Below are 25,343 nucleotides of genomic sequence, written 5' to 3'. Positions count from 1 at the left end.
ACTAACATCTTTTACTTACATAATCATGCACCTTCATGTATAAGTACCTATGTATCTTATATAGGGATGTATATGTGTGTGTGCATGTGTGTGAGATCCTGTCCATTTCAAACTGGATTGGGCAAAAGCTGTGCTAGACACCATTCCTTAAACAGTGCAGGAGACTTGCTTTTACACAGTTAATATGTTGTGCTTTCTCCCCTGGAGACAGCCAGTGACGGATTCACTGCCCTTATTCCCACCAGCTCAGTTTCCTTTGTTTCTAGGTTTTTACATTAAAAGGGTTTGCAGATGAAGGGTTGTGTGTCACCCAGTCCTGCTGAGACCCATCGCCATTCTTTGTCTCCATCCTCATCATCAAACTGGTGGCTGTGTTTTCTGCTTTTATTTTTGAGGCTAAGAGCCATTTTAAAAAGGTTTCCATTGCTCAACAGTTTGCAAGTTTACGGTTATGCCATTTTAAAAATAGCACCTCAGAAATTTCAGTGAAACTTTCTGTACTTGGATGAAAACAGCTCTTTATATATATATGAATTGCATACATGGGAAGAGGTTCGCACAGATGGGCTTCTGAAATGTACAATTCAGCCAATTCACTGCCCGCTTCCTAAGGCTTGACATAAGGAGATTTGCTATTTTAGGTTGCCTCGAATTATTGTCAAAGCAAGCTCCCTAGTAATTTTTTTATCCAAAACTGCAATGTTCATCTTCTTCACAGGAGCTGTAATTTATTTGAGTAACAGCTATGATTTGCTAAAAGCTCAGCCACCACCAGTGGTTTGTAAGGCAGAAGTTGTTTACTCAGTATTATGAATCCCATTTGGATTGTGTCACACCAGCAGCAGCCCATGCTGGCCTGGAATAGGGCATCTCTAAAGCGTGCGTTTTCCCAGCGATCCCCTGTGCCTGCTGCATACGCACCTGTCAGCCTTTCCAAGGCTTGCACCCAGCTCCACGGTCCTCCCCTTGACCGATGCTGCTGGAACTCACTTGATATGTCAGCCTTCTGCAAGATGCTGTGGTAGGGGACAGCTAATGGCCCACAAAAGCTCTGGTGCTCTGTGCTTTATATTTGAGTTCCCTTAGACTGGCAGATGTAAAACTGCCATACGGGCAGGGAGCCCTGTGGTGACTGTGCTTAGTGACAGGCTCAAGCGACCCAGCCTGGAATAAACTGCCATCAGCTTGCATGAAAGTTGTACTCCAGATTTCTAAGAGAGTGGCATCACCGGTAGGACTTTGAAATTTGTTTTGTTTCGCAGTGAAGTGATCTACCTAAGTTCAGGCAGATCTTTCTTATCTGCAGAGCCACCCTCTGAGCGGGACATGTTTCCAGTCTATGCCTGTGAACCTACAGGACGAAGTGTGCAGCTCAGAACTGGGAAAAGAGAGCTAGTTGCAATGCATGGACATAAGCGTGTAGGTGAAGCTTATCAAGTTATCTCTCTTATCTCATAATCTAGAGCCTTTAGTGGGTACGGCTTGGTTTCACTTCAGTCACTAATAGAGAAGTTTTCAAACTCTACCCTGTTCCAGCCAGGTTTCAGCCTAGATTTCACCATTTCCCAGTAAGGAGTGAAATTACGCAGCGCAGTGCCAGACACACACTTTCTGACTGGCTGTACGCTTCAGACATGTCTCTAATGTAATAATTCACCACCTGGGATATGCCAATCACTGTAGATAATCATGTTGCTAAGCCTTTGGATGGGAGCATATAAAATTTAATTACCTTACAGTTTTTACCTGTAATTGCAAAGCAATCAGAAGAAAGAAAAGTCTTTGTAGTGGTATGTGCACTGGCAATGATGATAAATAAAGCAGTGTGCTCTTATCTACCCACTAGAGAAGCATTTTAAAGTATTTACATTACTATGATTGCATTAGAAGAGAATTCCGTCTTCACCTCCTCAATGTCTGTCTCCTCCTCTGGTCAGGTGCTTACTTTCACTTGAATATTTTTTTGTGACTTTTGGGAAGAAATTAGTTTGGTTTAGTAGGAATCTCTTCTCTCTCAGTGGAGCTTCAAATTGTGCTTTCTTCAGCTGATACTTAGAGACTAACACTATTTAAGCCATCAGTATTTGCAACCTGCAGTAATGACCATCATCCCACTATACATCTGGGCACCACCCACTTTTTCTTTGGTGATGGCACAAGCAGAGCTGCTCTTTGTTCATCCACGTTAGTCTTCTTTTTTTTTTTTTTGGCTATAAAATCAGCCTTAACTACAGTAACCTGCAAGGTAGGGAGTTGGACAAAGTTTTCTGGGCAAGCATCAACAGAAATTTCATTTCATTAATGGGACAATTTGTTACTGGATGTAATTATGCCAAGAGCCTCCACAAACTCAGTAGAAATCCTTATTTCATTTTCATGAAGGATTATCACTGTGGGAAGTGAGAAGCTTAAATCTTCATACAAGTGATTATTTCTCAGGTGGAAACTGTTTGCGAATAGGCTTTTTAATGGCTTTTAGCAGAAACTAGTTTCAGAAAGGATGAGGTTTCCTGGAAAAAATACTCAACTCTCTGCAACCAACACCTCGTCTGTCTCCACAAAAGTGAATGCCCTTCCTGCAATGTTTCTTCAGCCCTTTTTCAGAGGCAGCCTCTAACAGGTTAGAGGTGACACTCCCAGTTACCTGAATCCTAGCTTGCTTCTCCATGGCTGGTGATACTGAACTCCAACAACTCTGTGAGTTGAATGCTAAACGTTCTCCTTCTCACCTTACACTTTAGTGGTGCAAGGGGTGCTGCAGCTCTCCAGGTGTGAAACCCAGCAGAGCCCAGCTTACAGGGAGATCCTGTACAGCACCAGACAGGTGTGGGCTCCCCATGTCAGGTGATGGGGAATCCTGGGTCAAAAGACAGAGAGCTAGAGAGTCAGTGAAAATAAGGCAGGAGGCTGCAAGAGGAACATTATATTATTTAACAGAGCTGGGATAAAACATTTCCAAATCAACTGTATGCACTCTTGCAGAGAGAAAGCAAGTAGTGATTTACTGCTGCTGTGTCATGCTCAGCACACAGACGCTGACCTGGCCAAAGGACCCAGAGCTGTGGCTGTTTGTAGGACAAGCCAATACATTATATTGCAGAAGATTTATTCTGTTGCCTGGGCTGGAGTAATTGTCAGGAAGCAGGAGGTCTGTAAGAAGATTTGTTCTTGAGAGAAGTTGCACTTCCTGCAAACGGGTGGATTTTTGGGAGAACTCCAGACCAGCTGAAGCTGGTGGGGAACTCTGAGTTGTCCAGTCCACGTCCCACTTCGAGCAGGGCAGCTGGAGCAGGATGCTCCAGGCTGGGGGTACAAACCACACGAGGCAGTTGGCTCAGGGAAGTTGTGCCTGCAGATGGAGGCAGCTGCTGCCTGCAGCAGATACCCCTGTGCAAGCAAGGCACCCTCAAACTGCTCATGCGTCTCTTAACCACGTCCCTGAAACCCTCATTGATGCTTCAGGAATGGACCTTCCCCATGTCTCCATCCCCTTTTCACCACCTTTGTTGAAATCTAAGCAAAAGCATAAACTCCCTTTCCAACAGGAGTGGGCACGTTGTTCACTGCTTTGCTAAATGGGAGGGCTTAATTTTTCCTTGTCTCATCTGAGCCCCCAATGTGCGCTCCCTAGCACCAGTGTGCTGCAGTTTCTCCTCCTACACTGTGTGTAACTCCTCCATCATTGAGTGGATCTCTTTACTTAATACAAGGTTTTTCTGAAGAATAATCGACAGAACAGGGCTTGCTTGGTCATCTCCCTCGTCCCCTTTCTTGTTGCAATAAAATGCAATGTTGCCTTTTTCCTATCAAAATTGAGATGCAGAAAACGTATCTGGTCGTTCTGCAGTTAACTCTCAAAAGGTTTTCCAAATTTCAGCTCTGTGCAGAGCTTCTCTGTTACTTATACATGCACATGGGTACAGGGTAGGTGAGGGATGTTAAACAAGTGAGTGAAAACCTGCCCTGGAGACCAGCTAATGAACAGCCTGACGACAAGACTGGTGGAATTGCTTCTGGCAGTGACTATTTCCCCAGGGCCTTCAGCTGTTTGCTTGATGTGTTGAATAGGTTAACCTCTCCACCAGCACAAGGGTTGAGATGCCATTCGTTTTGGGTTGAGCAAATGTGCTGGAAGCAAACCTGCAGCAGCTGAAGAGTGCAGGCACGTTCTTGCTGGAAGCTCAGTGTGAACAGGGGCGGGATGGAGCTGGCTCAGGGGATGATCCCTGGCAGGTCACTTCAACCAGTCCAGTGCAACTCAGCAGTGAACCACTGAGGTCAGAGAAAAAGGATTTTATTTTTCATGCTTACCTTTAACTTCCCCAGCTACTTCCTACAAACTGTAGCAGCCTTGAAAGCAAGCGCTTCATGCCATGCACAAAGCAAAGGCTGTGCAGCGCTATATGGATAATTTTGGTTTGGATGCAGCCTCGGGGCGTGCGGGCTTTGATCCTGAAAATGCTTACAAAGATCTGGGAGCAAGTACTGCTCCTGCCTGCAGTTCAGTGCTGCAAATGGCAGGATCTGTTTGGCAGAAATCAACCCAGCAGCAGCAGTTTTGTGATAGTAGCTGGAGCTGAGGGGAACTGGAGAAAGCAAAAAAAAAAAAAAAAGTGTTTGACAGCAGAGCCACCATCTTTTCATTATCCCACATAGCTGCCATGTGATTTTGGTGACGGGTAATCTGAACCACAGGCACTCATCACCTTTATAAGCACTATCAGCCAGACATCTAACAACAACATAACCTGTCAGTGCGCAATGATTAGCCTCCTCTCTCCTCTCCTGGAGATAAGTTCTGCCACAGATATCAGGTTTGCTGAGCTGTCTCCCACTGCCAGCATCTCCTCATCAGCCACTGGCTGCGATCACTGCAAAAAGGCTGCAGGTCTGTCAGAGGCAACTCTGGATCTCGCAAGGATTTGATTGTGGTACCTGTGGTAGGTAGAGGTAACAGGACACATTCTCACTCGGTCTAGTGGGTGCAGTTCCTCCGCTACATGAGGGACAAAGCCAGAGCAGCCCCCAGCAGAGCGTGGCCATGGTCCTGCTGCTCTTGGTTAATCATCAAGCTGGCTTGAGCAATATTGTTAATAAAAAACACACAGAGTTAGTGCATTTCCCCATTAGGAAATAGTCATATCTGCCCTTTCCCCAGTCAATAACAAATCTTGAAAGTACAGATAGCTGTCAGCAAACTGGTCTGTGTTTGGGCAGGGGACATGGAAAACCCAGGGCGGGACATGGGGACAGCCAGCAGCTGCGTAGCTGCATTCAGCACTTCAAACAAATCCTCCAGGAGGGAAAGGAAACATGGCTGGTGTCCATCATCACAGGAACATTCGCTGGTTTGCCACATAACATATTAAGATCATATTCAAAGTTATTCTTATCCTTCACTTGTTTCAGGCAAGCCCAAGGGCTATTTTAGCTCATTTTGCTGAGCAATCAAAGTGACTCGAATGCCCAAACAAAGGAAACCTTGAGAAAGATCCTGTAATTAAGTATCTCACCTTTTATTTTGTTCGTTTACACTTCTGGCACTGACAATTCTTTGAAGATATTTATTTTTATGTAAAGTTCAAACTTCATTAAAGCAATCAGAACAGAAGTCAATTAAATAATTTTACATCACTTAAGTTTCAGAAAATGTACAACACTCATACATTATAGGCTTGACTGGTTGCAAAAGGAAATGGCACATGTTTGACATGGTTAAGAAAGAACATGGACAACCCAACAATTAGTTTTGCCAAAACCTGTTTCATACCAAATCCCTAACACGCGCCCAGGGATTACAGTAACGCCTGATGGTGCCAAGCACGTGTTATTACTCAACATGGAAGTATTACTATTAATTTGGTTTCCAATAACATCTCAAAAATTCTACATAGAGTTTGTCACAGAAAGATCCAGTTAACAGTTTTGTAGGGGTTTGAGATTCACGATGGAAAGCAGAGACGTGACTCGTGCCACTTCCCAGCCATGCCCTGGACCAGCAGGACACTGAGCACGTGGAGAATTTCAAGCATATGGATAATCTTACAGATTTCATGGGACTACTCCAACACTTCAAACCGAACACATAGCAGGTGTGCACTAGGCAGGGCCTGCGACGTAGCACAGCGTCCCCGTACCACAAACCCACCTCATTTCACACCTGCTGAGGAGCCAGGAAGTTTCTCCTGCAGAAGTCACAATGATGGTCATACATTCAGTCCTCCCCAAAGTCTGTGTAATGTTTAAGGCGGCAAGAGAAATTTGCCTTTATTTTAACACTTCAAAACTGATGTTCCCTTTAGAAATAGGCAAACCTTACACATAATTAATCACTGTGCCCCTAATTTACACAACTGTGATGAAAGTTCAAACCAAATTTTGACAAATTTTATCTCAACAAAATCGAGAAGTGTAACTGAACCAGAGTTGAAGCTTTATAATTACATTTGCCAGATCACTGACAAGTAACATACTGTCTAGGGACAATGTGAAAAAGAGGGGATTTACATAAACTCCGTACTCTTGAGGCCTGATGCTGGTCAAACTTCCCCTGCTGTGAGTGAGCTCTACTGAAGCTGATGAGTGAGCACCTCTGAGGAGAGGTGTGACTAAGATTAAAAACATGCTGCTGGTTCACACTAACAGGTCATTGTGGCTTAAGTATATTCTCATATACAGAACTCTGGAACACCATTAACATCCATTTACAAAACACTACAGTGATGGTTATTGGCACATAAAAAACTCCTTCTCTATATGAAAACATACACAAAATAGATAAGAACTGCCGGTTTTTTCAGACTTTTAAAATCTATATATAGTTGCCATTAAGGAGTTTTAACCCCTAGTAACACAAACAACAATATTTCTTTAACAATGTTCACCTAGATTTTACTGTGCTGACGTTTGTAACACTGCCACAACCTGACCACTTTGTGGATTATACTTAACTGTACTGTACACAAGGCGATGAAGATTGATAGAAAACCACTAAGATTTTTGCACAAAAATGTGACTTGTTAAAATCCAGAGAACGATTGAGTCACTTTATAGGCAGCAGCTACATGTAAGCTGTAAATGTTACCCGCAATAAAAACACATTTTGCCATAAAGCACGTATTGTGGCATTATCTGCTTCTGGCCTGGTACACGAAGCTCGATTTTCTTCCCAATGCAGAGGAATGGGTTTAGTTAGCTTGATTCTCTCAGAAAAAAAGTGCACAAATATCATACTCTTTAAAGTGCTCCACAGAACTGTCTCTTCTGCCTCGATTTCTACCTGGAGATCTCCCTATGCAGTAAAAAAATCTCTCTCGTATAGTGACATTCAGCTAACAAAGTCTCTTACGCAAGTACAAGTAAAATTTCAAGATGATGTTAGAAAAGCGTTGACACTGGCAAGCAGAAAATTGGGTATAGAGCTGACAATTACAAGGCCTCTCTTTTATTAACCCCCTCTGCGCCTGCGGGACTGCACCCAGCACCCTCGTGGCCGAAGAAACACTTCAGGTTCAGAACATGGTGAACAAACTATTATACATGAATTACATTTAAGAAGATTAAAAATGCATCAGGACTTGCTTCTTTTACACTTTCTCTTAGACCAAAACACGTAGAATCAATTAGATTAATAGGAATTAAAATATCTCAAATTGTTGTGTACAATCAATATGCTATTCATGCCCAGGTCTACCAGCGGTATTACTTCAGCATTCCTGATGCACAGAATACCTGAATTAAGCGTGCAGTCCTTGTGAAGAAATGATTTCACATCTCCTGCAGAAAGCTTTCAATAAAGTAATATTGTGCTTAGACATACTATTTATGCTAATCCATAAACTAAAATCCCATCATAAGAAATTATTCAGCTACACTGTAATTTTATCATTTACCTGGAAAGTTACTAAGTCTAACCCTAGCAAAAATCTCTTAAAACTTAAAATATGCACAAATATAAAAAATCTTTGCAAAATAGAAACTTTTATCTCTTCATATACTATAAATGTTCACAGATTCTAAAAATAAGACCCTAATTGCGTAAGATTAACTTCAAGTATTGGATCTCTTTTTTATTAAACATGATGCTTGGTACTAGGTTTAGTGTTTCTAAGATATGGAATGTTATTTTGGTGTAAAGCCACTCCACAAGGAACACTTAAACCCAGATATCTTCTGTGAGAAAGAGGGATTCACAATAATTTTGCACCCTCATAGCGAGTAGCAACAATGAATAAAATCAATCATTTTCCCTTGAGAAAAAAGGCAGGGGACGCAAGCCTTCAGAAAACTGCTTTCGGTAGGATCGAACTCATGTGAGAAAACGAGTCCAGTGCAGCAGGCAGCTGAGCACCACTCGTGAGAACGTCCATGAGATAAAGCTGGCGGAGAGAGGTGGCATCTGCTGCTAAAAAGCCCCAGCACTGCCTGCAAAACAAAAGAGGCTGATCTTGTGACACTGCTCCTTCCAGTGAGCTGGCTTTGGTTACGCCCAATAACTGCAGTGGTTTCCTCTGCCTGTGGCCACAAGTGTCATGAAGCACAAGGTTGGCACCAACACTGCGCCAGTGCAGGGGCACCCGCCTGGCTTACACCCCCTTCCAGCAACATCCGTCAGAGCAAGGGGACGCTTGATCGGTGTAACAGTGAGCATGGGCTCATTATTTTAGGGGGGGATTAGAATCATAAGCCCCTATTCTGAAAAGCCAGTGAATACCCACTTAAATCTACCAAGCACATAAGCACGAGTTGGGCATTACACACCTACTCGCACACTGTTCTGGGTAAGAAAACTGTTCTGAATAAGGGTCTTCAAATACACATTTCTGAGTTTCAGCAAGCAATCAATTTACCCTTAGCACTACTTTGTTCTCATTTGTGCCAAGTATCCTTTTTCCTCATTTGAGGTACCGCACCTTTGGCGATGGTTTCAAGAAAGTGACAGCCTAACAGAGGCAGCCTGTGGCAGGTGCTTTTGAAGATAGGTCTGGAGACCCGAGCATTTTCAACAGCTGATGCTTTCATGCATAAAAATATTGTGCGCTTAAAGGGAAGGCAAGATGGGAGGCATGAGTATCCATCCCTTTCACCACACAAGGAGGTACTCAGTGTCGGGCCACACTTCACAATTATTCACCTGAAATTCCCTCTGTATGCTACGCTTTCCCTTTTTAATCCCAGTCAAGTCACAGAGGATGCTTTAGAATGTTTTCTTTCAAAAAATACTTCTTTGATTAATGACGTAAAAAAGAAAAGAATGTAAAATACACCCATTTGCTGAAGGTCAATAATTGGAGTGTAAGAACTCCTCCCACAGAAGATCAGACGCCATAATGTCAGACTGCTTTACAACAACGAAGCCCCATGTTATCCAATAAAAATAAATTAGTAACAAATGTCCGGTCTCAGTTTTGACAGTAATCCCACATTCAAAATATTTTTCAACCCAAGAAAATGCCATAACGCAAATCTATAAAAGCTAATGAAACCAACAACTTTGTTAATCTTTACACAATGAAAAATAAATGCATTTTTACCAAATAAATGGGGGACAGCCCACAGGCAGAGGAGGTTTTCCATATTCTTTCATGAAGCAAATGTTTCAAAGATAAGAATTTGAATTGTTGATGCTTTCAAACTCGTACCGAAGACTTAAAGCAGTGAGGACAGAGCAAGGAAAATAAATAACATGATTTTTTTTATGTAGCTGCATAAAATTCAATTTGCCAAGGCAAGCAATCATGGCAGATGAATAAAATACCATTCAGATTTTCATTACCAGGCTAACGGCAGCCAAGTTGATTTCTGCGCCTGACATTTTCTTGACAATTTTGCAATGCTTCAGAAAGGCAATTAATATGAGATGTAGGCTTCCGCCCATTGCTAATATTTCTCTTTAGATCCAGCAAGACACTACTTGACTAAGGGCATTTGAAGGAAAAATGTGCTGGGGTCCATTTACTCCGCACATATGAAGATAAACTGAAGGCAATATGATTACTCATGAGCAAAAGGCACAGGAGGGATGACCACTGTGCATGCAGCACCACAAAACCTCTCCCCTCCTTTTCTTTCTTTTAGTTAATGATATTTTGTATTCAGAACTAGGCATAAATCCAAGCGTTGAAATGCAAAAAGGAAAACCAAAATCACTTGTTTCCAGCTAACTGAAGCCTTTATGTTGTACCTACCATAACATACCAGTTCGTTTGTACATGTGGCCACATGCTTAGTACTGTCTTCCTGCTGTCAGGTAGCTAATTTTGGCAGTTTCTCTCACAAACACCAACTCTTGGCTGTAGCGTGTACTCAAGAGCAGTGGCGAGATAACCCGATGTAACACAGATGTACGTCACCCTAGTGAACTTCCACTCAGGTGAGGATGGGTCTCTGCTTGTTAACTCAAATATATAAGAATGCTGATTCCCTTGGGGTAAATGTGGAAACATTCCCTCTGATAAATATTCGTATTTTCCTAATCAGTTAAACCTTTTAAGTGATTACTTGTACAGCAGCTTAATTATCCATCAGTCATCGTATTGCACAGCAGAGCTATTTCCTGGGCTGCTATGGGATGGAGATCCAACAGATGTTGGATGCTTTTTGATGAGCTACTCTATTATTTTATCTGGCGACAACGACAACCCTTGACCATCTAGGACAGCCTTCCGCATTCACCTGGCACAGTGCACCCTACTAAATATCTCAGGACAGTCCAGTGTTGTGCACGTTTGGTGAATTCACATGATTGTGAAATTCAGTCTCTCTTGGAAGCCATTGCTTTTAGTTATCAAGAAAACATTAGCATATTGAATTTCCTCCCAAATGGAGCATTTTTGAACATGAAGGCATTTTTAACTAGACAGTAGAAAGGAGAACCAGACCAGAAGCAGGGCAGTGAGGTCATCAGAGAGCTGCTTTTCCCCCAGAAGGCTTTTAAATGATAAAATACATCGGCAGCTGAAAATTATTCCACATCAGAAGCATCATTGTCAGAAAGATGGTAATTACTTCCCTTCACCCGAATATACTCAATATACCTTCCTTCATCAGAATCTGACATACCACATGTACATAGCCTGCTTTCAAATAAAGATTCAATTTCCTCTAGTTTTTTCCCTTTTGTCTCAGGAAGGCAGCCGTAGATGAAAACCAGTCCCAAGGCAGCAAACCCTGCATAGAGGAAGAAAGCTCCTGCAATGTAAGAACAACACGCACAGTCAGTTACAGAAGTTCCCATCCCTTCGCTGCTCCGGAGCAGAAGGAGCAGCAGAAGCAGCAAGCTGTGGATATCAAAGGTGTGTGTAAAAGCTAAGGTTGGACTGGCATCGCTAAAACAATGAGCTGTGGGGTGCTGGGTGTAGGAGAACGCTGCTTTATTACATCATTCTGCACTGTAGATCAACCAAAGTAATTTCATTTCACACAGAAGGCAATACACATCCTTTCTGGGCAAGTCGTTCTGCTGTTAAAATAAACAGCAATTAAACAACTGCATACCCAATAAAATAAAGCAGATATGAAAGGCAAGAACTTTCTTAGTTTATCTTAACAGCAAAAGACACACTAAGACAACCCCCTCAAATGAGAAACTTTAACAAAAAAGGAAATAGTTATGATTAAAATAATGCTCTTATATGTAATTATTATTTAAAAGTCATCTGTTGAGACAATTAGCTGTGAGAAAGCTCATTCTCCCTGCCACTCATCCTACCTAGGGGGGCAGAGAAGGCACCAAAGGACCAACAAACTTTTGCCTGCCGTGTGTTTCTAGACCAATGACTCAAAGGAATGACAAGTAAAGCTGAAAGGCTCTGTATTAGCAATGATGTGAAGGTCGCGTCAGCTCCCTGGCAGCTTAATGTAATTCAAATGACTTGCACTGGAGTAGCTGAGCAGTAATCTGACAAACGCCCCACAGGCTCCAGCAGGCAGGACTTCATCAACAGCTGGGAATAGGGCAGTAGCATCTTACACAGCTATTTTCACAAGGATCATCTGATATTGGCCTTGGATGCCCTCTTAAACTGGAAAATTGCAGATGCTGTCTCCTGAAGATGGAATCAGCATATTTTGCTAAGTTGAACTATTTTTTTCCAGCTTCCCTGTTTTAATCAACTGTCCAGGTTCTCAGTTAAGGACAGAAAGAAATGTTTCTTATGAATACTGGACCAAACTCTACAATTCAGGCAGGTTGTATCAGGTCTACATTCTTACTAAACCACAGTGGACTGAGAACACAGTCGACATTTCATAGCAAAAACAACTGAGCAACCTAGAATCAATAGAAAATCTATGTGTCAGTGGCAGTACTGCACAAACGGACACATACTGTTTCTTACCATAATAAGTCAGATATTCAGCTGTATGCAGAAATGTCAGCGACACGAGCACATTGAAAACCCAGTTGACTCCAGAGGAACACGCGTTTCCTGTACTTCTGGCCCAAAGTGGATAAATTTCAGAATTGACAGTCCAGGGCATAGGACCCATCCCTAAAAGTTATGAAAAAAGATCAATCTCAGTTTAATGGCTGGACTCAAAAGTATATTTAAAATGTAGCCTCACTATTCAACATTTTACCTTTACCATTTTTTAACATATATATGTAAACAAACATTTGCTTACCAGGTGCAAAGAAAACCAAGTATAAAATAAGGCCCAGAAGCGCTGTCCAAGAGTATGGAGTGGGGCAGAAATTGTATGCCCAGAACAAATCTTCCTTTTTGAATACTGTTTCATTTGAACACCTGAAAAGTAACAATAAAGCTTAGTATTAAAGAGTTTTCAGGGAAATGGGTGACATCTCAATATAAACATTGCGCATAATGTCTTATGAAAAGCTGACAAAGGTAAAATTAAGATGAAAAAGCTCCAACTCAGCTAATTTATCAAGATCTTTGAGTCGTATCCTCACTCAGAAATGTGTGTTTTCCCAAGCCTGGTCTTATGAAGAGTAACCAGCAGAACATTCTTGAATTTAAACACTTGCTTTGTATCTGCATTTTACTATGCAAGTGGTCATACCAAAGCCAATGAGACCATTCACATGAACATGGCGCAATGCAGAAAGAGCTGCAGGAGCAGGACTTCAACCTAAAGATGCCATAAGCAAGGATTTAAGGTGGAATGGAAGCTAGTCCTTTAGTAATTGATGACCACATGCCACACTTTTTGGGTGTAATCAGTAATGTGCATGGACTGTGTTGACGTCAAGTTATAAGGAAAAGAGGTGTATAATTTCTTTTCTATGCAGTGAAGAAGCAACCATTCCTAATTAGACAGCAAAACTAAGAATCAGACTGTGCCTGAGCTACTGAAGAAAAAGTGTTTCTACTCCAAGGACTATATGGAAATTACATATTTCTAGGCACAGGTATAAAATCAAGTACTTCCATCCAACTGCCAATAATATAATATATTTTAAAACATTTTATTTTTTGTTCTAAGCTTTTGTTTTTTAAATTAATTAGCATTTGTTTAAAGGGACATTAAGCCATTACTATAACTAGAGAAACTTTGGCTGTAATGACATCAATTACTACAATTGAAAAAAACAGGTGTTTTTGGGAGAGTAGACACCACCCTTTCCTATGCAATGTTATTTACTTCAAGAGAAGAAGTCAATGTGAGCTGAACATCTGTCTGGGCCACGATTTCCAGATCAACTGAGGATATGTCCCTCTTGAGAGTAAGAAAACCAGAATGAAGATGCCTGCAAGGGGTGATAGCTGGGCAAGAAGTAGTAGGATGGCAGAGCATTAGAAAATCTGAAATGTCTCAGAGGACCTACCACCACTGCAGTCAACTTTCAGAAGTAGCTTCCAACAAAACATTTGTCTTCTAACTTTTCTGTTAAGAGATGACCAGCCAGTGCCAGGTTGGGCCGGAATGTACTAAGCACTGGTGACCAACCCACCACGTCTTCTGGGGCAGAAACCTTCCTTACGTTGGCATGGATGTACAAACAAGACAACGTTTAAAGCAGAATATCACTGTGAACTCCCAAACCCAATTTCAGGGCAGCTGGAAATCCAAAGTTCAAATATGCTTCAAAAAATGAAGTTAATCCAGTGAAACCTGGAAAAACACACATCTGAAAAGCCATTCAAACCACTGCTTTAATCGCAGAAAGCCATAAAATTTGCAGTTCTACCTTGCACTTGAGCAGTCCCTGACCAAGTGGAGCCAGGGGTCTCCAGAGAAATGCTGAGGGCTTGATATGCTGCCAGCAAAGCAGCCAGTGCCGGCATGTAGCCTTCCACGCTGCCACAGCTCTACCTTTCCAAGCTCCCTCAGAAAGTTCATTTCATCCAGTGCATACAGATTCACTTGATAAAAAACACAGAAAATGGGTCAACTGACTGTCCCTTTCAAAGATTTGTCCCTTGTGCCCAGATACAGCAGCACTATGGCCTCAGCCGCTGCCTTGCCACTGGAGCACCCATCAGCCTAAGACACCAGCAGCTTCCATGACAGACATTTTTCACTTTTTTTCACTCAAAAGTACTGCTGCCATCCTTGCCACTTCTTCTTCATGCTTCTAAGCATCACCCTTCTTGAGGCACATTCCTCTTTCATGGCTCAGCCTAATATTTCTTTATACATTATAAGTGTGAGACACGGATCGTTCCCCGTTAGTGTCCACCCTGATGCCTCCCTATTACTCTACGTAATCCTCACGGCGTGCAGGTTAAATCAGGTCTGAGCTATGTCCCAGACATACAGAAGACTAAACTGTGCTGTAGAACCATCCGTATGTTTAAAACAGCAGTTCCTTGTACATCAAGGAAATGGTGTTCAAAAGATTCATTACTGAACACCTGGTGATCCTGTTGTCTCTTCCCACTCAGCCCCACACAGCTACCCACTCTGCATCTGCACCACGGCAAGATCACAGGCTTGCTCAAGTTTCACACCATTTTGGCAACATTTTTGCTTCTTTTGCTGTTACTTTAATTTCATTTGCAGGTGTTTGTAATGAATACAAGCTAATTAGCATTTTCAAACCATCCTGATGCTGAGATTGGTTTCTCCATTCTGCCCAGCCAGATTGGTAGCTCCTCAAAGAGGAGCCTGATGCTTTCTCTCAACTGCTAGTGTAAACAAAGACATACTTGGTATGTTATCTCACATCCATCTCCATCAGCACAAACCAGCCTGCTGATTCATAAAGACACAACCGCCGGTAGGTCTGGATGTTTACTCCCCTACCATCTTTCCCCAGATGTGTCCTACTTTTGACAGAGCGGAACACAAATGATACAAGTGAAAACCAGATGTCTCCAAAGCCGGCTATGGCTGAAGCCACTCATCAATTTTCTGCTGTCTGCCCATAACTGATAAACCAGCATGGTACACAAAGTAAAGCAAAGATATCTGTATTTGCTGGAGTCTTGCAGTGATGGGTACATATAAAATTAACGCTCCTTCCTGGCTAGGGATTTGTTCAAGCTCTGTTATTGCACTAATTCTATTGCTATACTAGTATTTCTACAAGATCTATCATTTTGCTGTAGAATCTATAAATAATTACTGTAAAGTCAGATAAATTATTGTAAAATCAGATAAAATCCTGAATTCTGTCCTGCATAAAGAGAGCTGCTAAGACAGAAAGCAAATGAGCAACTATCCATTGCTTCACAAGCTGAAATGCAGAGGAAAATGCCATGTAAACAGGTTACCAGCGAAATGATGCTGTCAGGTACCAATGCAAAGAGTTTGTAAATACTGATATGCTGGGTAATTGTCATGTCATATAAAAAGTGAAGACACACCGTATCATTTCCTCTGAAATAAGTGTCAAACTGAAAATATGACAACGCTACGCTGAAAATCGTTACCCTGGATTTCTTTCATTATGTATTTTCCACAGATAATTTAAGACACACATCTGTTCTAATTAGTGAAAACCTAACCTTCCAACAATTGATGAGAACAATTTGACTGGCTGGAAATAAATCAGAACAGCAGCAGACTTCTACATTATGGGCATTATATGCTTGATTTCATTATCATAGAATCTATCCTTTATCAGATATCGTGTGTAGTTCAGAAGATCTAAAGCTTTGTTCCCTAATCCCTTAAATTACCTTTATACAGCACATTAAAAAGGTATGAAAAGAAGGACTGGTGTGGGTGGTCTAAAACAGTATTGCTAACAAGGGGATGAAACAGGATAAGACCATTTCCTTGATAATCCATCTAAATTTTCCTAATACTTGAGCCAATTTGGCTGTAGAACAATTTCCAAGCACAACACTGAAAACTACAAATAAGGACGTGGCTAAACAGTATGTAGCACAAGACACAGACCCAGCTGATCTCCTGAAATAGCCAGAGAGGCCCAGAGAGTGGTGGGAAATGGTGTGAAATCCAGCTGGAGGCCAGTGACAAGTGGGGTTCCCCAGGGCTCAGTGCTGGGTCCAGCCCTGTTCAATGTCTTCATCAATGACCTGGATGAAGGCATCGAGTGCACCCTTAGCAAGTTTGCGGACGACACTAAGCTGGGTGGACGTGTTGATCTGCTGGAGGGCAGGGAGGCTCTGCAAAGGGATCTGAACAGGCTGGACCGCTGGGCAGAGTCCAATGGCATGAGGTTTAACAAGGCCAAATGCCGGGTCCTGCACTTGGGGCACAACAACCCTGTGCAGTGCTACAGACTAGGAGAAGTCTGTCTAGAAAGCTGCCTGGAGGAGAGGGACCTGGGGGTGTTGGTTGACAGCGACTGAACATGAGCCAGCAGTGTGCCCAGGTGGCCAAGAAGGCCAATGGCATCTTGGCTTGTATCAGAAACGGTGTGACCAGCAGGTCCAGGGAGGTTATTCTCCCTCTGTACTCAGCACTGGTGAGACCGCTCCTCGAATCCTGTGTTCAGTTCTAGGTCCCTCACCACAAGAAGGATGTTGAGGCTCTGGAACGTGTCCAGAGAAGAGCAACAAAGCTGGTGAGGGGGCTGGAGAACAGGCCTTATGAGGAGTGGCTAAGGGACCTGGGGTTGTTTAGCCTGGAGAAGAGGAAGCTGAGGGGAGACTCATTGCTCTCTACAACTACCTGAGAGGAGGTTGTGGAGAGGAGGGTGCTGGCCTCTTCTCCCAAGTGACAGGGGACAGGACAAGAGGGAATAGCCTCAAGCTCCGCCAGGGAAGATTTAGGGTGGACATTAGGAAAAAATTCTTCACAGAAAGGGTCATTGGGCACTGGAACAGGCTGCCCAGGGAGGTGGTTGATTCACCTTCCCTGGAGATGTTGAAGGCATGGGTGGACGAGGTGCTAAGGGGCATGGTTTAGTGTTTGATAGGAATGGTTGGACTCGATGATCCGGTGGGTCTCTTCCAACCTGGTTATTCTATGATTCTATGATTCTATAAATCAGTATATTCTAATTTAAATAAAAACCTCTGCTCCTTGCTTAATTGTCATAGATACATATGGTAAGATGGTATCTAAAGTATCAAGCAGAGTGTAAGTCTGTAATGGGCAAAGCAATACATTAATTTAAAACTGACTAATATCTGAATCAATACTTCCTAAGCTTTCTAATAGTTCCTCAGCTACCAGCTTCTGTGGCTCAGAGAAGAGGCACTGTAGCTCCATGTCTCTCTGGAGAAGTTTGCAACCACTGCTTTAACTTTGTAGTTTACACAGAGAAATAATTCATCCATTAAAACAGATGTTGCTAAAAATATGCAGATGAAGATTCTTATGCCAGATGATGGCAATTGAAAAATGCACAAAAGAAAAAACAGATGCAGCCTTGAAAAAATGTACCCATAAAATTTCATAGTATTCAGTTAGACATCACTTAACCTTCATTACATAAAAGTACTGGCAGTGTTTTGGGACACGCATTGAAGGCTTTTTCTATAACTGGCCAAGAGCTTTTAAAATATTAGAAGGCACTTCAAAAAACCTGAAAAACAGTTTAGTTCACAGCAAGATAGCAAACTGCACTACGGCAGATTGTTGATGCATTTGCACATAGCTGAAAAACAGTCTTTATGACACTGAGGTCCCCTGCTAAAGTCTCTTCTTACAGATCTGCTTCGAGGCAGCACGTAACATATAGAGAAATAACTATCAAATATCCACACTGAGCATCTTTGCCCTTATTGGCTGTTATCTTCTGATCCCTCTTTTATCTTCTTTCCTACAAATGAAACGGAGACTCTACACACTGCTAAAATCTAAAATCAATCACAAGTAATATTTCACTAGAGCTCATACACACTATTACATTAAAAAATTACTTAATATTTCATTTAACCAAGCAGAAGACATTACCAAAATAATTACTACATAGAATTATCTCTCTAATGGCCTTCTGTCATGCTTGTATGGGTGTATTCTTCCTGGCGAAAAATTTGGCTGGATGGCTGGGCCCAGAAAAGTTGTGAACGGAGTTCAATCCAGTTGGTAGCTGGTCACACAGGATCACAAAGGAGGTTGTCTCTTCTCCCAAGTAACAAGGACAGGAGGAAATGGGCTCAAATTGTGCCAGAGGAGGTTTAGATTGGATATTAGGAAAAATTTCTTTATCAAAAGAGTTATCAAGCATTGGAACAGGCTGCCCAGGGAAGTGGTTGATTCACCATCCCTGGAGGTATTCAGAAGACATGTAGACGTGGCATTTAGGGACATGGTTTGATGGTGGACTTGGCAGTGTGAGGTTAACAGCTGGACTCTACGACCTTAAGAGTCTTTTCCAATCTAAATGATCCTATGACTCTCAGTCACTTCAGAACATGCACCTGCATGAAACTTAGTAGACTGTTCAGATTTATCTCTGTTCCTGGCCACCTGGTCAGAGACAAACATAATTTAAAAAAAGCATTATTATTTATTTAGCTAAAAATGTTTAGGGAGTTAGTTTGAATTTAAACACTTGCATTTTCCCAAACTGATAAAGTTCTGCTTTGCAAATGTATCTAAATTTGCCCAACAAATAAAGTGCTGGAATCTGTATAGACTGAACAATATACTACCAAATGATTGAAAACAGGAGCAATTTTTCCTCATAAAAATAGGTCTCCGGTATTAATCACATCAAAGGGGTTCTTAACTGTTTGCCATTCTGGATCTTTCAGTATTTTTGTAAACATGTATTAGTGGATTCTGATGGGTGCAACACAGTTGCTACGTCTCCTGCCAAAGGAAGAAGCACAGCTGTCTGACAGTGCCAGTTAGGACATTTGTTAACTGAGGATCTGAGCAAGCAGCTTTTATATAATGAGATAATTCTGACCTTCTGATAAAAGATGTTCAGTTTTGGATTTGTTTCTGGACTGAAGGTTCTCCTTCATATTGCTGTATCCTATTCCTGTCCTCTCAAAGTTCAGTCTGCTACTCCATTAGACTCCCTTCATACTATACTGGTGCCTTCCAAGTCCTGCTGGTCACCTCCAGGTCGCTGGCTACAATCTCCCACTCTGCTGTCACACCACAAGTGTTTCAAGCTTCATTTTTCATCATATCTACCAGGAGGGGAGAGAGACAAATCTCTGCTACTACCAGAACACTGTCTGGCGAGCTTCTCTCATCGTTTCTGACACTATCTTTATTTTGAGAAATGGACTCAAACCAGGAAAAAGCAGAAAAAAGTTTAAACCTTGTGTTAAAGTCCAGTCATTTGAGATCTCACAACAGCGGACAGCACCCATTAGGTACACCAATACACCAGTCCCAGCTGCAGCACACAAAAACTGGGAGCAGAAATGAGCAAAAACCTCTTTTTCATTATAGGACATAGACTTATCTTAGTCACATTATACATAGGCTGACTTATTTTTCTTTCCAAGCTTTTTCCTGCTCTTGCGAAGTATCAGATGGTAATAAAAGTGTCAGGAAACGTCTCTGCGCTCTTCAGAGCGTCCTATCCTAGTCCTAATTCTGATCCTGACTGGATACACTTGGTTTACCCCCGTACAAATTAAAATTAACTAGTAATAATTAAATTGTATGATTTCATAATCATGACCATGTCATAAATAATTCAAATATTATATTAATAATGCATAAACCTGTGAGAGGTCATACAACTATGAAAAATAATAATCTGTTCATTTAACAAACAACTAGCAGTCATACCTACAGAATTTTAATGGGCAGAATTCAAATTAAAACCTGATCAAAATGCAAAATCTTAATTAGTTTTGAGCATAAGCATATTAGCAGAATATCTCTGTCCTTCATGCATTTCAACCTATGACCATTTTAACTACTTTAATTACTAAACAATAGGTCACAGTTTCAAAATACGGTATTCTGGTTTCTTTTTAACATTGGACAGTTTCAGGTTCAAAATTTGCTGGTAAGCTGAGGAAAAAGAAAGAAGGAATATGGCATGGAAAATGAGCATCTTACAACTACAATTTAAATAAAGCCTTCAAATAACTAAATATATTACTGTCCAAACTGGATGCACAGAAGCCCCTGAAAGGAGGTTGTAGAGAGGAGGGTGCTGGCCTCTTCTCCCAGGTGACAGGGGACAGCACAAGAGGGAATGGCCTCAAGCTCCACCAGGGGAGACTGAGGCTGGACATTAGGAAAAAATTCTTCACAGAAAGGGTCATTGGGCACTGGAACAGGCTGCCCAGGGAGGTGGTTGAGTCCCCTTCCCTGGAGGTGTTTAAGGCATGGGTGGACGAGGTGCTAAGGGGAATGGTTTAGTGTTTGATAGGAATGGTTGGACTCGATGATCCGGTGGGTCTCTTCCAACCTGGTTATTCTATAATTCTAAGTCCAATCTATACCCATTTATATCGAAGCCTCAGATTATACTCAACGAACAGCCAGCAGAAGATAACTTAGTTAACACTCAGTTAAGGCGTTCACAGGTTGAAATCATAGCTGTAAAAATTAAAATGATTATTCTTAAGTTAAGAAGCCATGACAAAAAAGGACTTATTATATACACTCAGAAGACTATGGTCTGAAACCATAAAATTCAGTGACACCAACACCAGGGAGTCATAATCCTAAGATGGAGACTCAAACACCAGTGTATACAATAAATAAAGGAGTAAAATCTGGTAATTATTTCTGGACAGATTCTTTGTAAAACTGGGTAAATAGTATAAAGATACATTTTTTTTTTTGAAAGACAGAGGGGTTGTTATTATATGTCTTGAAAAGCTTTTTCTCAATTTAAAGTATGACTCACTTATTAGCATGATATGTTGATATTTAGTTGCAGAAAACATTTCTCAAAAATATTAGAGAAAGCTTCACTGGAACTAGATGTCATAGAAGATCATGACAGGCATATCCTGCTGCTAAAGTCTGTGCCTTTACAAGAAGTTGTGCCTGCTGGTCCACTGAAATTTCACCTCTCACCATGAGCCTTTGTTCATGTCCTTGAACAACTTTACTAACACTAAATTTTTAATCTCTTTTGTTCCTCTTTTAAGACATATTTTACTGTTTCTTGAAGCTCCCAAAGTACTGATGTGCATGAGAACACCGATCACTTTATAAACAGAAGTGGGTGCCAGTAAAGTGCCATTAACAAGTCATAAAACCTCCCAGACTTGAGTGCTGTATTTAAAAAAGGCTAAGCCAATCCTCACAAAAGGCAAGATCCAGTAATATAGAGAAAATAGTTTGGTCCTAATTCTCATACTGAAAAATTTCAGTTGATTAATGGCTGTAGTTTTCACTAATTCTTTCTTTCAAGTATCATTGACTCTCCAGGAATTTCACCAAGATGTGGATCAGCAGATGATGCTTAGAAATTTGGGTAAATTCGGTGGAGGTGATACTGCCCAGCATTTTGAAACTTTTGTCATGATCAATAGATATTTTAGCACTACAGCAGTATCATGAAATAGAAGAGAAGCACTGCATTCTACCAGCCAGAGTGGAAAAAACACCATGATGTGGTAGATGGCAGACCTCACTACTACAGCACCTAAAGCCTCGTGTATTCATGTGCAGGTCTGGATGGAGATGTGATGTGTGTGATGTGGCCCTGGCTCAATGGCGTGACTTGCACACGTCATCAGTGGAACAAGGCAATTGTTGCTACCACCGTCTTGGTCACTGTTGCAAATCCTTCCTTCAATTTTGTTCACAGCAATCAAGCACAAACCGAAAAGAAACATCTCGAGCCACAGCATGGGCGCGGGCACATGCCAAGCCATCGCAAGAAATGGCATCTGGGAACATTTACTGTTCATGAAATACTATTTCAATGCCATTTCATAAATTTTAAACAACACAAGCACAAAGCCATCTCCACATGACAACCAGCAAAAACGTAGCTCAGAGGCATTCTGGAAAGAGGACGAGCTATTATTTCCCTCCCAGAAGCCATCAAGGTTGAGAAAGACTCGTGGAATCCTTTATCTGTAGAACGTGCTTTGGCTTTTCTGTGGTTATACAGAAATAGTTCACTTCACCTTCAGTAATGAGCATGCATACACACCTGTGCCTTCATCCAGTCACTGTCGGCTTCCCTTATTTCTCTGAAAGGAGGGAGTGCTCATTAATGACTTTGCCATTTCTTCTGACAGACAAACCTTTGGGGGATCTCAGTGATGAGCATTAAGTGGAAGGTGGCTAGCAGTCACCCTGGGGGCTCCTGGAGCTAACCTGCGCAGCACGAGGCTTGCCACCAAAAACCAGACAGATTTGATCACTCTCTATTACTCATAGGTGCCTGCAGGCAGGCTTCATTCTGTTTGAGCTCTTTCTGGATAAAAATGTTCATAAATGTAAAAGACTCAAGCATTTTTTGTTGAAGACAGGCTGGCACTTAGCATCCGTGATTAACTAGAATATTAAATATTCCAGTGGTGTGATATCCCTCTCTGTAGCTCAGTGTTACCAGTCTTTCCCTGGGCTGGAGTGGTTCTGCTGTTCTGGGCACTTTTATGCTTAAATTCTGGGTAATCCTTACTCCAACATGTTTGAGAGTTTATGGATGGAGCAGCAGGCTCCAACCAAATTACTGACAGAACTCACATAATGGTATGGGAGAACTTCTAGCTCCTGTTTCCAGATCTAAAAGCATTTAGTCTTTCTGATTTTATCACCTTGCAGCCTGAATACTTAATTATTAAATAACTGAAGCAAATTGCTCTGAAGATCATGATGTCAAATGTTCTTAGGTTGAAACCTGTTACATCAAGTTAGTAGAGAATGGCAAGATTTTACAGCTCAATTTAGAAAACAAAGTAAATTCCACCCAGCCCCCAGACTCAAAACACAGATGGGACACGAGACCATTATAACAAGTTACCAGATGTGGCACTGAATGGTAAGGATCACTGATTCAATTCATCATCCAAATAATTTATTTGCCAAATTGCAGTCCCTAAGCCCCCTGCAAGCAGAGCACCCAGCAGGCAGCCTGGGTCAGGCGCTGCTGCTGCGGGCACGCTGCTGAGATTTTAAAGCTGGGTCATTTACTGCTGGGTCATTTACACAGCAATCCTTGAGCCTTACAGGGTCTGCCAAACTTGCACTACGCAGAAAGGCTGTTAAAGCCTTAAAGTCATGATCAACCACATATTTCAATGGGAAATGATAAGGGAACCAAATATTTATTTATCCTTCTGAAATTTCCACTGAAATCAAAAGGAAAAGGGGGTGGGTGACTGTACAAAAATTATTTTCTGAAGTTGCTTCTTTTTTTGTTAAACCTGAGACAAAAACCTGTAAGGACAAGAAGTTAAAACATAGACCAATATTACATTTTAATTGTTCTAACAATAACCTTTTGCCAAACTTAACCTTCCTCTGAAGTACTGAACTGTTACATTCAATTTCTGTGACAGCAGTTTAGACACAAATACTACATTTTAACTATTGCCAGGAACCATCTTTCTCCCATTACAACTGAAACGTATGCAGACTAAAAATTTGAGTCCTTGCATCCATCATTTTAAATAGATGATGGAAGAATATTTCTAAAAGAAGCTTACCCCTTATTCCAGTAGGTGGCAATAATTCTGCCCCAAAAAGCTCAGAGAATTGGGTGCTTCAGAAGGGGGTGAAGAACTGCATCCTTGGCCCCCCCCAATACTGGGGAGGCTCTGAATTACATCAGCCAAGAGAGCTATCCAGAGAGCTATCCAAAGAGCTATTCCTTCACTGTCAGCTCTAAAATTCACTGGAAATCATTAATGCTGTAACTGAAAATGGGGCCCCAGGGAGATTTAAATACTACTCCAAGATGACTTATAACAAGATAATTATTTCACGCCTGATTTGTGAGAGTGAGCACTTAACACAGTATCTCCCTACTTTGATTTATGCATGCAGGTGCAATACCTATGTTAAATCTAGGGAATTTTATAGAATGTAGTAATGATAAGTGCTTACACTATCTCTAGTTTATGACATTTATAAACATTGGTTACCAAAGTCTTAATCATTACATGAAATTCAAAGTTTGGGAACTGGCAGTAGAAGACCTCAGCAGAAATCAAAGTAATCATCTATTTTCCATGGCCTCTGGCAACTAAAAACAGCTTTACATAAATAAGTGTTTTTAAACAATAGTTATTTTGCCAAGGAAATATGCTAAATGGGAACATACATCATCTGAATCACAGGTCTGAAGAACCAAGTAATCATGCAGAGTCTCAAACTCATCTCTCATTATCATCTATGCAAAGCTAATGTGACAGCTGTGGAAAGGTAAAGGAAAAAAGAGAGTCTTTACATCCTACAAGTAAGAAGAAATGCCCAAAGTGCTGCTATTCAGAAGTATGACCTGGCTTCTAACAGACGGCCTGTATTAACTGATGAGCTGAGTTAAAGTAAGATCATGACTTTAAATCAATTGAACCAATAATTCCAGCTCATCTTGTGCTAGTGAGGAATTGATCTTACTGCCTCCATTCTCAAGGAAATGAATCATGCATGCAGAGAACACATACAATAATTGATATTAATTAAACTCATCAAACATATTGGATTATTCAATAGTCATAATGCAGAAATGTGTTAATTTATTTTCCCTCAAAATACTCTGAGAACTTCATCCTTTTAAAAAGGGAAGAGATCACAATTTTGCTATATCAGATGATGTGATTAATGAAGAGTTACTTATTATGGAATAAAAGTGTGTAAGACTTGGATTAGAGATGCAGTTTAAGGTACAAGATGCTGTACTGAGGGCTGGGTGTTCTTTTGTTCCCTGCTGTTCTTTATAAATAAAAATCCTCAACACCATGCACCTTTCAAAAATATTCTCCAGCCCCAAAACAGAGGAAATTTCAGTTTAGCAAATTTATCTCGGAGTGTAAAAATCTAAAGGAATCTGCAGAGACAATTTTCACTGAGGATTTTTATTTAAACTGAACCTCAGGGTCAATAACTGAATACAGGCGAAAAACAAC

The 25,343-nt window shown here is 41.3% G+C and overlaps 1 protein-coding gene across 2 annotated transcripts in view; it reads right to left on the bottom strand.

Moving 5' to 3' along the window:
- SLC2A13 (solute carrier family 2 member 13) overlaps positions 1 to 25,343 on the bottom strand; it is a 292,776-nt gene that overhangs the window by 128,937 nt on the left and 138,496 nt on the right. Inside the window, exons 8-10 of one of the 2 annotated variants that reach the window (XR_011336699.1) lie at positions 12,625 to 12,746; positions 12,339 to 12,491; positions 5,875 to 11,190 (exon numbers count right to left, since the gene is read on the bottom strand). Coding sequence is in view for 1 of the 2 variants with exons in the window: in XM_069849820.1 (XP_069705921.1) it covers positions 10,964 to 11,190; positions 12,339 to 12,491; positions 12,625 to 12,746 (502 nt within the window). In the remaining variant the exon portion in view is untranslated. Of the gene's footprint in view, positions 1 to 5,492; positions 11,191 to 12,338; positions 12,492 to 12,624; positions 12,747 to 25,343 lie in introns of those variants that run through there. The other variant, XM_069849820.1, reaches the window with a different exon arrangement.

Source organism: Phaenicophaeus curvirostris, chromosome 1, assembly GCF_032191515.1.
Source record: "Phaenicophaeus curvirostris isolate KB17595 chromosome 1, BPBGC_Pcur_1.0, whole genome shotgun sequence".
Classification (NCBI taxonomy): Eukaryota; Metazoa; Chordata; class Aves; order Cuculiformes; family Cuculidae; genus Phaenicophaeus; species Phaenicophaeus curvirostris.
Note: the sequence above shows the minus strand (reverse complement) of the source record. Positions and strands in the feature narration are given on the sequence as shown.